General features: G+C 39.9%; 1 protein-coding gene across 4 annotated transcripts in view; it reads left to right on the top strand.

Annotated features, from left to right (window-relative positions):
- Nucleotides 1-6,434: 6,434 nt before the first annotated feature.
- Nucleotides 6,435-13,786, top strand: part of LOC311269436 (uncharacterized protein) — a 57,675-nt gene continuing 50,323 nt past the window's right edge. For all 4 annotated transcript variants that reach the window (XR_014624092.1, XR_014624093.1, XR_014624094.1 and 1 more), the window contains exons 1-5: nucleotides 6,435-6,516; nucleotides 6,824-6,935; nucleotides 7,723-7,759; nucleotides 10,174-10,275; nucleotides 13,029-13,084. Coding sequence is in view for 1 of the 4 variants with exons in the window: in XM_084373576.1 (XP_084229702.1) it covers nucleotides 13,070-13,084 (15 nt within the window). In the remaining 3 variants the exon portion in view is untranslated. The remainder of the gene's footprint in view (nucleotides 6,517-6,823; nucleotides 6,936-7,722; nucleotides 7,760-10,173; nucleotides 10,276-13,028; nucleotides 13,085-13,786) is intronic.

A 13,786-nucleotide genomic window follows, 5' to 3' on the forward strand; every position in this document is an offset into this window, starting at 1 on the left:
ACTCACAGTATACAGCTTGCTAACTCAGTAGCACAAAGCACTTCAGCCCCTGAGCCAGAGAACAGAGCTGCAATGGCAGCAACAGCCCCATTTAGTGGCTAACCCAGTAGGCGCAAAGCACCCACCCACAGCAGTAGAGGATTTTTCATACCCTGACAACCGGATTCCCCCGGAAAGCAAAGTGTTTTTAAAAGTGGCTGCTGCCGCGGTCCAGGGCTGTGATGACAGGTTAGTGCTTCTGAAGACTTAATAACAACCAGATGCTTTTTTCCACCTGCTTATTTATTCGTTTTGTAAAGTATACATCCTTGCTAATCTTATATGTGCAGAAAATAAGTTGTGAGAAGATTTTGAAAGTCCTGTCGTGTGTATACAAGGAGCGGCAGCAGGACAATAACTGACATTACCAAAGATCCCTACATATTAGGCAACCAGTCATCCCTAGTTTGGTGGAAGTATTGTCCCATGCCCAGTTTTTCTTCAGGTTGTCCTTATACGAGGCTAGCCCCATGTTGTACAGCCCCGGGTACTCAGACACCATTATCAGCTCATCCATGTTTGCTATTTCCGCGATGCATGCTCCCAACGCCAGGCAGCTACCACCAGAAGTTCAGCATGGTGAACTGTGAGTGGCAGAGCAAAATCTGTGTGCATTCATGTGGGCGGCAACCACTTCTTAGTCCAACCACTGCTGTCCAAACCGTTTCTCCTCTGCTGCCCTTCCCTAATTGAAATGACCGGAGGCAGCGAGTTACTGTGCAGCGGTGAGAAAACCTCTTGACGAGTAACTGTCATTCATTCATACAACCTTTATTTAAATCTCAAACAATCATTGAGGGCAAGCCCTCATTTTCAAACTGTCCCTTTTTCAAACTGAGTTACGCTCATGTAGGCCATTTTGCTTGTGTTTATACAACAGTGGCATTTAACAGAGTTGTTCATTTACGTATTGACAGTAGCAAACTAGTTGCTACCACATCTCCCCGCTGGCCAGCGAGCGCTAGGAGGCTCACTGACAGGCGACGGATGTCAGTACAGTCAATCAGTGTGTGTTCATGTGATCTGGAGAAGTTGCTGTGGTCTTAAGGGAGGAGGTGGGATTTCTTTGGTTGTCTACAATCTTACCAACCTTAGCTTCATGATACCTTAGCTTCTGTCCTCACCAACCAGGCAGCTCCAGCACTGCACCGATGAGGACTTTGGTGAGGGTGTTCGTTTTGGTACATGAGTTCTTGCCAGCCCATATGAAGAACACCATAAACAACCTGCTTAATAAACACCTGCTGATTTTGACTGGAAATAGCAGCTGGAATGGCTGTGATTCTGACAGGCTGTGGCTCTGGGCGTAGAGACATGGGCTCCACTGTGGCGGTTATGATTACCTAAGCTGTGAGCAATCACTGTGAGAGCATCTGGTCATATTGGTCATGATTCATGCTCATTTGATAATTTCCTGGTTGTTTTTTTTATAAGTCCACTTTCCCCATCCAAGTTTCAGTTTTAGTTTTACGCTTGTCTTTGATGTTCTATTTTAGCCTGCCTGCTCATGTCTTTTGCTGCTGTTCAGTCATATTAAATGTCCGCAGGTTTAAATACATAAGCTGTTACTAAGCTTTGCTTCCTATGCTAAAAGACCAGACAAGTAGCATCATGCCAGCGCCCCCCCATCCCTCCTGTGCCACTGCAGTGAGATGTGAGGTGACAGCCAGTGACGCATTTGAAGCCTATAGATGGCAAAAGAAACAGGTTCCAACTTTGCAGCTAATAAATGTTACACAACCTTTTCTTCCCCTCCAAACTTAAATGACTCACATTTCAGCTGAGTCGGCATTTTGAGTTTGTCAAAGAGTTCCTTCTTTAGAAATGTGCAGAAAATAAGTGTGCAGAGGGAGCTCGGGCCTCTGCAGCTGCAGCGACTGATTCAGGCAAAAAAAAAAAAAAAGCCTCTGAGAGCACAGACCGCTCCAAGTTCACGCTGCTGGCAATTTGCAGCCGTCGCATGAATAGAAAGCAGCGGAGGGCATTCTTCATACAGCCATTCTGAACACATATTTAACATCTTTGTTCATGCGGGTCTTTAATCCCCCTTGAACTGAATATCAATTAACAGCCAACTCTATAGTCAGGTTTGAGAATAGCTGATGGTAAATTGCTGCCTGTTCACTTAGCACTTAATGGTGCTTTCTGAGAGCCCTGCCCTCGTTGGGCTGTGTTTTACGGTCAGATAAAAGTTGTGCAGGGAGAAAAATGCCATCTGGGCTCTGTGCCAGTGGCTGGTGTTTCACAGCAGCCACTGCCTCACACCGGGATGTGATGAGAAACTCGGTGGAAGAAGAGGTCTCTAAAGGTGCCACCTCCATGGAGACGCAGTTGGGCCAAACAAGACTTCCATCGGTGGACAAACAAAAGGTGAGGTAGCTGCCTGACTGCCTCATTACTGGAGGCCCAGCAGCCGCCACCAAACTGCTGAGATCTGCTTTTTCGTGCCGTCAGTGAGGGCAACGCTAATCAACATCTTGTGGTAGTGAGTGATGTCGAGCATAAATCTTTTCTCATGGGACTGGCTGTTGTTGTGGCTGCTGGCTCAGTTGCCTTGGAAATAAGCATCTCGCTGTCGGCAGCAGGCTGCAGTCTGTGTGCGCCTCTTCTCAAATGTTTTTCATTTTTGAGTCAACTCCAACCTCAAAACTGGGCATACTTTCTGTCACTTGCTTTTGTTTTGTTTAAACACATTTTCTTGCCTTGTTGACCTTCTGTCTCTGTCAGCTCAGCGCTGTCAGAGCGCTCTGTTTTCAGCATGCTTCTTTAGGCAAGCTTGAAGACAAGGCACTCAGGTCACCTCATACTTGACTGTCCCTCTCACCACTCCTACTTCTCTCTAATCATCAACATCGGGACTCTTGGAGTGTTGGCTGAAAAAGCAGAAAGTGCCACCAGTCTCCTTTCTAAACACACAGTGTGGCACTGTGTTCATGATCTGCATTCAATCAGCACATGTGGAAAGAACCCAGCATGTGTTTGCTCTGATAAGACTGCAACAGGATGAAGCATTGACATCACAAGATGGTCATGGGGGACTGTGGGATTGTGGTAGTATGTAGACTGTAAACCTGTTGTGACTCTTTATTTGATTATTGATGAACATGTCATAATATTTTTAATGCATAATCAATGAAGAGACACACATTATTTCTGATCTAAATAAATTGACAGCTAGTAACACAACCCTGCGACCAAACCCCTGAGCTGTTGTTTCCTAAATCGTATTTCATCAGTGACTTTGCAAAAAAGTACCTCGAAACTCGGCCTCCATTTTGATCTCAACTACACACTGTGAAGTTTCGTGACTGCCTTTTTGACACTTGTGATGCTGTCATGTTGACAATATCTGTCAACAGGCAGACAGACAGACGGACAAGGTGCAAACAATAACAGCTGCTCCAGAGTGAACGGGAATGGTTGGAACTGTGATACACTGATCTGCAACTAAAAACAAATGTGGGCCAGGGGCGTAAAGTTGGGGCCAATTGCCCCCATCCTACTTCCTACAGCACGGCACCTTGCTCAAACCCATTGACAGTAACAACAATGACCCATAGGTTTTTGAAGAGCCAGAATAAAGCTTAAAGTGGGTGATACTGGTCTGACTCCACCTCACTTCCAGCAGATCAAAAATGGGCAAAGAGGTGGAGCTAAAGCGAGCCTAGTTAAATAAACAAGCCCACCTAGCTGGATGCTACCTAGCTTGCTAAGGCTAACAAGCTAACTGTATTATTTTTCCCATCTTCGCCATGTACTTTCACGAAGTAGAGTACATCCCCCCTCCATTCAGCAGTCAAATAAGAGAGAATTACACTACATTTCATTTTCATCACACACCTTTAAAGTGACTTCATCCTGCACGACTGTGATGCTATTGGCTGACAAAATCTGTCCACAGACACACAAACAGACAGACAGACATATAAACACCTGCTACAGAAGGTGTCTCCAGAACCACACTATGCCATGATGTCACACACACACACACACACACACACACACACACACACACACACACACACACACACAGACTCACAAGGTGAAAACATTACTAGCCGATGCTGTCGCGGCGGGTAATAATGGCGTCCTTTTGCGTGTTTCTGAACATTTTCAGTGTGGTTTTATATCTGCAATAAAATGCATTACTGCCTCTTTGGTTGATCCTTTGTAATACGTTCTTAATTAGTGTTGATGAAGTAACTCCTAAGTGCTATTGAATACTTTTCTTTCAGAAGCAGCCAATAAGAAATGAAGTCATGGACACAGAGTGAAGGAAACGAAGCAGGAGCACTAAGCACTCGCATGAAAAGCACTCAAGACATTCAGCGTTCAATTTCCCATTTGGGCAAAGTCACAATCAGCAAAAAGAGTGTCTTGGCATCCAGTCAATGAGGAAAAGGACTGATGCATTTAATATATGAAGAAACATTCACTGAAACCCAAGGCCATGAATCATTACCTTAAGTCCTTTCAGCCCGCAGTTTTCTTCTTTAATTTGCACCCCACCACCACCACCAGCCCCCTACCTCGTGGCCCAGATCACTGAGGAACAGCATTGTTCCTCCTGCCAGCTCACTTGGCATAACTAGTTTTATTTAGAACCCTCTGGCTGTTTGGCAGGAGGAGGGAATAAGCGGTGTTAAAGGTATTTATGAGGTTGTCCTTAAAGAACCTTCCTTTATATCAACAGTTTGACTAATGCATGTGACAGTAAACTTGATGCTGGCAGCAGCTATGAAGAAGTTGTCTGCATGACTGATGGTGGTTGCGGTAGCTGCCAAGCCAACATGTATAAATTATAGAAGCTTTTAAACAGTCAGATTTTCATGAAAGACAATGTTTGGGGACTATCTTAATGACCTGGCTGTTAATGATTACAATTCTCCAAAATGTATAACTGGAAATCCATATTCTTAAGATGGATTACTGTCAGCAGCAAGTAGTTGAACCAAGTCTCAGATGGGAGCAGGACTAAAAGCGTTAAAGAGTGTCCTCGTGGGCCAGTGCTCTGGGACATACCACATGCCGGCCTAACACGGTCTATGCTGCATGTTGTTCCCTTTTTTAAACAGTGATGAATTCATGTATTTTTGTTGGATTTCTTTTTCATTTTCTTTTTCTCAATGAAGAAAGTAAAACAAAGAGAAAAAAAACAGTGCAACGTGTCAGTTTTTTTGTAGTCCACAAAACATTTCTTGACATTCACAGCAAAACAGTGTTGCAGCATTCTCCTGAACAACTGAGGAGTGTGGGACCCCAGATTTATTTGAAAAGACATGATTAACAATGTTTTTTAAGCCAATATCTTTCAAAACTGTAGCTGCTAAGTTAAAAGCATTAGCAAGCACCCTGTCTGAAGTGGGAGGGCAAACCTGCTGCACGTCGAGGGTGTAAATAATGACGTCTTTTCAAATTAATTTGGGATCTTGAGGCTTCTGGAGACTTGGGTTATTGTTGCATTTTTTCTCGGCTGTTTTGTGACGTTTTCAAACAAATCCTCATCGAGGCTACTTCAGTTGTTCAGGAGAATGCTGCAACGCTTACAGAAATGTTTTATGATCATAGAAACTTCACCCGACTTTCCATCAGCATGGGGGACAGTAGATAATGACTGAATTTTGATTCTTGGGTGAACTTTCCCTTTAAAACATAATGAAGTTCATAATGAAGTTCTTTGCCATCGTTCTCCTCAATGTTCCTGCTAGTTAAACCAAGCTTAATAGCCAATAGCATCCATTTTCAAATTTAATCCACTGTGGGAAACACTTTGTTTTCAATATTTCCTGCCATCAAAAACTCAGTAGAGTCAATGATGACATGAGGAAAAAATCCAACTTAAAACTGAAATTGGAACTCTTGAAACTTCAGTCTGCCAGGAGACCAATTTAAGGCACGCAAACCAAATGTCATGCAAATCGATCAAAAGTTGAGAACATTACTGCCACAGTGCCTGGTCCAGTAGAATGCCTGTCACAATGTAAACTGCTGCAGCTCTGAATCTTAACATTCCCACGCTGACGTCTGTCTACTTGGATAAAGTCTCACTGACGACCTTCGAGATGGAGCCATGCAAAAATCACAGGAAAAGGAGGCTATCAGTAAATCCTTGGGATGAAGTCAAACTGTGGCTTTAACCGTGAAGACGTAACTTGGTAGACATGCAGGAGGTCTATCTGATGAGAATGAGGAATGTCAGAGTAATAACTACCAGCTTTACAGATACCTCAGACATTTATTTTAACATTTTGAACAATTCCCCACAAAAAACTATCCCACAATGCATTGCGTTTCCGTGCAGTTACAACTATTGGCACCTGGCGGGACATCTTTCCATCAAGGCTCTCTGTGTAGCCCTCAGACTGATGTTCGGACACAGTTTACACCGCGTTCAACTGCTTTTACCCTCATTTTCTTGCATGCAATTATGACATGCCTGTCAGTAGTTTATGTTTCTTAGGTTTGCTTTTATTAACGGTAAAATTAACGATTATGTTTATTATTATTATTATTATTATTATTATTATTACTATATGTTTATATGCGTCGTTCTATATGAATTTTAACGTTAACTTTTTAATTCGCCTCATTTGGTTGTGATGAACTTGCTAGCTAGCTTAGTTATAAGAGCTTGTAAGCTAACGTTAGCTGACGCAGTTGTTATTCAGGAAAATGAACACTAACCGTTCTCTCATTTGGTTTAATTTAAACTACAGTAATATAGAAAAGGGTTAAAATACAGTCAGTTGTATACATTGTTATCGCCCTGTTTTTCTTTTGACAGAAAAAATCCAGTAGCCAGGAAAATTTTCGTCTCAGCCAACAAAGTTTTGGATTGTTCCTCTCTCCCTCATTTGGAGCTGACATCCCACTAAAACAACAGAGGAAACCACAGGGTGAGTCCAGTCAAGCATCCGCTAGCAATTGAACCTCATTTTCATCAGAGGACTAAGATTCAGGCGTTTTCCATTTTTCTGCCATTCCCTTCTTTTTAAAGAGCCTTTCGGTGGATTCCTCTTTTGCTTTTCCTTTCTGTTTTTAACCAGCTATAGAGTTATTCAAACACTGACTGGCTGCTTTAAGCTATTTTTTCGTGTGTAAGATGAATTGCCTTGTTTTTCTGGCCATTAACAGAGCACTAAACATACCAACAATAATGTGTGCCCCAGTAGAGGTTTCTCCTGTTGTGTGTGTGCGTGTGTGTGTTTGCTTCAGGTGTTCTCAGTCATTTTCATGTCATATCGACTACTCTTCTTGGGCCACAGAAATCCTAATAATATTGATAATATTTCAATAATGTAAATACACTCTTTGACAAAGATTAATGAGAGCCAAACCTCAGATTGTAGAAGTTCCTGTCATACACTGTTAACTGGGGGCGACCTCTTAGGTTTTAAATCAGAGTGGAAAACTAACCTTAGGAAAAGGGAATCCCCATTGAATATGCCTGTGGCCATTTTGTTTCTTTCTATGAAATGTAATATGCTTATATTAAAACTGGATACTGTACAGCGTGAATAATGAAATCTTTTTCTGATTGGCAAGTTGTCAATCAGCAAGTTGACGACTTAACAAGCTAATTAACTAACTAAACAAAGAAGCTAGAAATCATGATAAGTATGTGCTCATGATGCCACTTCTTTGACCTTGAATCATATTTTCTTGTTTCTGTTTCTTCCTCAGTCCGTGTGGAGGGAGGGAGTGCAACATTGGGATATTGGTAAGTGTATTGTATCTCTGCTGTATCATAATAACTAATTCAATGTAAGTTTTGAATTTGGTGGCATTAGGTATTTTTCCATTGCTTTTACTTAAGAGAGTTGATATGCTGGGCCTCACGTACTCAGTGTGATGATGGAGTCTTTTAATCACGTACTTTCTGAACTTGAGAACATTGCTTATATTAATATATCACAGTGTGCATAGTAAGTGTGTGTTTGTGAGAAGGCAGGGGGTGGGAGGCAGAATCTGTGAGGGAATCCAGACTCCATGGCACTCATGTCTCATGTGTTTACACACTCCTCTGACTGTTTTGTGAGTGTAGCCTTGCTGTGCATGTAGTATTAAAACATGCAATTTCCCATCAGTGCTGGGAACGTTATCAAAGCTTTGAAGATCTGTAATCTGCCATTAAATCGAGCAGTCGTGGCGTCACACATTGAGAATCAAGTAAACAAATGCTGTGACACCTTTCCTGTCCATTAATTCACAGGAAATATTTTTTATGTTCCACAGAAAAAGATGATATGATGATAAAAAAAAACAATACAAATCTGCCATTCTTTCTCTTGAAAATAAGCATATAATCGATCTAATAACATACTGAATCCCATTAATCATGAATCAAACATGAATGCAGCGTTAGTTTCTCTTACTAATGCAAGATCGTCCAATTATGAGTACAAACTTTTTTTTTCTCCCAAAACAGGTAATGTTGACTGAAGCTATTTCTTGCTGTTTTTAATAAAATGTAAAAATGCCAAGGAATTTCAACTGCTTTGATTTTCTCTCTCTTACTTCCACTGATCAGTAACTGAATAGGTATGTCTCATTATTACCTGTGGAGGGCAGCAGCAGGCTTGAGATGCAACTAGGCTGCTCCTTGTGTTAAAAGAAGAACAAGAATGGGAAGGAGAATAACAACAGTCCAGCCCATTTGAAAACCTTGTTGCATATGTACTGTACTTAAGCTAAGTCCTCACTGACCGGACCTTTAAAGTTAAACTCGTCAGTTTTCAAATTACTGCTAAAGCAGATCCATCTTGAGATGACTCAGCAGTGGCAACTTAAATTTAACACAAACATCTTGATCTAAATGCAGTTTAAAAGGTGTGGCAGAAAGAAACAACTTTTGGACCAGCGCTCAGTAAATAAAACAGTGTGAAAATAAAGTGACAAACTTAAAAGAGCAACTAAATAATCTTTTGTTTAGTTGTGATGGAACTGGACCTGGTCACATTCAGGTATAAAACATAATACAGCAACAACTGCTGATACTTTTGTATGTGAAAAAAATAGTTGTATGTATAACTCCCAACCCAGTTCAGATTGTAAATCGTTTGTCCTACCTGTAAAGTAATAATCTTAAAGATTTTCTTGTAAATAAATATCTGTTAAGTCACTAGCTATCACCATCTGAGGTAACACAATGATGATTGAGCCTGTGGCCCACTGATGAAAGCCCTTGCGTTTGCTGTAATACCAAAGATGTACACTGGCGATTTTCCCGGAAAATATCTCAGTGGCGCGTTCACCCAGCAGTGGCTGGTCAGCCAGAGGGAGTAGGTGGTTCGCACGCGACAACAGTTTTGTTTGTCCTGGTCTCTGCTAGCATTGGGAGTAAGCAGTAACGTTACTGTTAATGGCCATGGCCGGACAAACAAAGAAAAGACTGATAACAGCGGACGATGAAATTGAGGAATGAATGGAATTAAATGTTGTGGAGGCGTGACAAAGCTGGCAACTGCCAACTGACTGATGTCACACAAGGCAACACTGGATCTGGAAACCAGTGAGGTCCAAAAATACACTTGTAATTGCCGCTTCGGGAAATCTTCGAGTTTGCCACTCTAAGTAATTTTCACTGTCTTGCACGATGTGGTCAGTGACATCAAGTTTAAATGGCGACTGATGTATTTCGAAAGTACTGTAAAAATGTTTTTTTACTAAGGGTGATGAGAAAAACATATCGCAGTTATAACAATATTGAACAAAGTCATCAGTACATCAATATGAGGAATTATCAAATTTTAAGGGCTCTTGAATTTCTAATCTGTCAACATTAGACCTGGTTAGCCTCAGTTGATCAAAAGTAAGACTATATTAGAGACCATGTTACAATTTAAAGCAAAGACATATACATTAAACTACATTTATCCTTGATGCAATATTTACTGATATCAACTGACCATTTTTGCAGCTGACATTTTGATTTGTTATAACAGCAAAAGCACAGGTATAGCTAATAACATGGAAGATGTTACCATCAGTGTCCAAATCCATGCCACATATGCATTATTTAATATTTTTTTGATCTAATATTTTTTCACAACTGACATTTTGTCATGTCACAGTATGGAAAGCATGAGTTAATATTAAGATGAATAATTTCTGAATTCCATTTATCTTCTTCAGACTCATGGTCTGGGCTTTGTGCTTGCCCACTGCCACACTGTCATGGCTGACTGCTACACTGGAATAGAAAGGAGCCGTTGTCCTCTGATCCCTCTGGCTGAGGTAGGTTAGTTCACCCAATAATACTGGATTTTTGAGGCCGATAGTGATCAATATTTGGGAGTTTCAAAATCAACCAACCAGTAATGTTTTTACCATAAATACATAACATAAAAGACATTTTTTGTATGGATCCCTCAGATTAGTTTTGTCAAAGAATTGTGACTGAAATACATGCTTAAGTGACACCTTTTACAGCTGAATAGGGCTGCAACCAACAACTATTGACATTGTTGATTAATCTGGTGATTATTTTCTTGATTAATCAATTAAATCTATAAAATGTCTGACAATGTTGAGAAATCTTGTTTGAATTGTTTGTTTTGCATGAAGTCCAGACAAGTGGCTCTCTTTTCCAAAGGATTCCCCAGTGTGATCTGAGTGCAGCTTTCACTTAAAAGAAAACAAACACCATCATCTGAAACGTTGATATATCAGCTCATATTCTGCTTGAATGAGATATAATTTTTTAAGGCTTTAAGTTGGGTTTACCATGTGAATATGCTCATCTTTAACATTCTGAGGATTGTGGCAGCAAATAACAATTATTTTCATTTTCTATTAATCTGTCAATTATTTTCTCAATTAATTGATTAGGTGTTTTGTCTATAAAATGGTAAAATGTCAATCAGTGTTTCACAAAGACCAAGATGACATCCTCACAGTCTTGTTTTTTCCACAGCCAAAATATATTCAATTTACTGTCATTAGAGGAATAAATAAACCCGGAAATATTCACAGAAGAGGCTTGGATAAGAGAAATGTGACTTTTTTTCTTTAAAAAATACTCACATACATTCATCTATTATGGAAATAGTTGCCGATTAATTAAGTAGTTGACAACTAATTGGTTAATCGATGCAGCTCTAAAGCTAAAAAAATTGACCCGCTCTCTGGTGGACAAACTATGTAATGGTGACACTTCCGACAGGTCCTTATGCTTAATTTGGCATTTCTGTCCTACAATTTCTTGTTACTTATTGGTCAACATATATACACTGATACGGATATATCTGCAATAATGTAATTTTGGGCAGATGAAATGTCCTAGATGATTTTTCAATATAGCTCTATTACGGTCATATTATCCTATTTAAGGTGTAACGAATGCTGTTAATCACACCTGAACTTTCGTGTGATGACAGGTCAAAATTTCAGCAGTGAAAAAGGCCTATAGATGACAGGAGAAAAACTTGAAACTGAGCTGTTTCTAGCAATGCTTTTACAGTGAAATAGACCTAACGTTATATATTAGTGTGGTGAGGTCTATCCATAATATAGTGATAAAATAAATAGGGTGAACAGTATTGTTGTGGTCAGTTGTTTGCTCACATAGTTTGCAATCCAAGTTGTGAAGTATTTACATGCTGAAAAATCAGGAACTAAAGCTAGTGGCTTTCCTAATGACAAGTTTAAGAATAAGTAAGTTGGAGTTTTTTGTTTTTTTTTAAGATTTCCAGTAAGAAAATTTGCACTGTAACAAGCAAAGCATATTTGTAAAGACATTTCCATCTGTAGAGATCATTCCAAAGCCCTTTACCAGAAAGAATGCACAGCTTTGTTCTTGTTCAGTATAGGTATGAGAATCTGACCATTCATCCAGTGTCTATGGTTCATGGCTGTCAGTTTGGCTTATTGGGGAATAGAAGAGGCTGTCAGCAGGACAATACTGGAAAACACATGCTTTTTGTGAATAAAATAACCCAGAGGAAGCAGCTAAAGTCAGGACAGAAGGAGGCCCAAGATGGAGCCCTGAGGCATTCCGCCCTTCTCTTGTGCTAACTCGGGTACAAACATGGTTTCTAAATGAATTTGTAAAAGCTGATCTGGGAGATTCACTAAATTGGACATGTGAGCCAAAATATTCCAATTAATCCTTTTTGATCAAGAACGCATTAACTACTCGTAGAATATAGGTTTAAACGAAAAGGGCACGTGTATTTATTTGAAGAATTGGACATTTTTTTCTGAAATAATGATTAAACAGTTTTGAAGATTCATCAGCAGCTGTTCTTATAAAATTAAAGGAGTTTGTTCTTGCATCACTAATGGTAAGCTTACATTTATTACCTAAGTATGGCCACAGACTTATTCAGCATGACAAGTCTTCATGGTTTTGACAACTGGTAGAAGAGTGTAGTGTGTTTAATATCTGTTATAAACTCTATGGGTAATCAGATAATTACTTATATTCAAAGACTCGAGTGGTGATAAGAGCAGGCTGTTCATTTTTACCAAAGAGATCACTCAGATTGTAGTGGGATATGATAAATCATACTAACATTGCTCTTAGAACCAATGAATTTTGAAATTTCATTATAATTAAAAGAACAGTTATTAATTTACTGACAAGCAGCCCTCTGTAACTAATATCAGAGATTCTTTTTATTCCCTCTCACTCCTCTTTCTAAGTCATGAATGTCTTGAGAGAGGTCAAAAACATGAAAATACATTTGTTTGGTATAATTTTAGAAGCTCTGAATCAAGTGTTTTGTATTTTTTGAATACTAAAAAGACATATTTAAACCATTTTCCTAATCTCCATCACAAAAACAACGTCTTACTCACTGTGTTATGCCAGCTTAATTAAAAATGCAAATATATGGGACTTGAGTATTACATAAGCAGTTGAGTGCCCAACTCGGCAAGGTATTATCTTTTATGTGGAATCTATAACCTCATTATAACTTGCTTCATGATATAAGCCCAGCTGGGTCCTGGGAGTGGCTGCATAATGTATATTATTCCTTTAACAGGATCTTCCTGTCAGGACTGCCCTGCTAGCTGCAGCAGAAATATGAACTTCTGTCTGGTAAGTGATCTGGTCTTTCTGTTTGCTTTTTACTGTCATGTTGTTGACCTTTCAACATGTATGTGAGAGGGTGTTTCTGTTTTGCTAAGGTTATTTTTTGTCACAGAATCCATGCCTTTCAGTGATGTCAAAATGCCTATATAATTGCTCATAATATTTCAAATACTGGTAAGAGAAAAACTGTCCATAAGTCAGGCTGTACTGTTTGTACCTCAGTATAACTGTTAGTGAACTTGTCCTTGCTGAAAGGTATGCACTGATGGGGAGTTTGTGTGTGTGAGGGGGTGAGACAGAGAGACAGACAGACAGAGGGAGTGAGGGCAGGAGGGACCCGTATTAGCTGGGACACTTGAATGAATTTGAAGAATAGGTTTTTACATGCAGAACAGCCACAATAGTGGGCCCTGACTGGCAGAAAGTACCAGCTTCTCCGATTCAAATGACGCAAACCTGCCTGATTGGAGGGATTTAAAAACTTGTTTCAGCAGAGCGTCCAAACAAAACAGTCCAGTTGTCTAACTTTTACCGCCACTAATCTGAAATCTGACAAAAAAGAAAACGTTGGAGAGCTTTGTAACATCAGTTCTAGCTGTGTAATTTTGCTAAAATGGACCCCATAAAAGTTCTGAGAAATTCCATCCATCTATAAGTTAAATTCCATAAATAGTTGCAAATAAAACTCCTAAACAAAGCAGCACAGTT

The sequence above is a fragment of the Pagrus pagrus genome (genome assembly GCF_965226575.1).
Source record: "Pagrus pagrus genome assembly, chromosome: 14".
Taxonomy (NCBI): Eukaryota; Metazoa; Chordata; class Actinopteri; order Spariformes; family Sparidae; genus Pagrus; species Pagrus pagrus.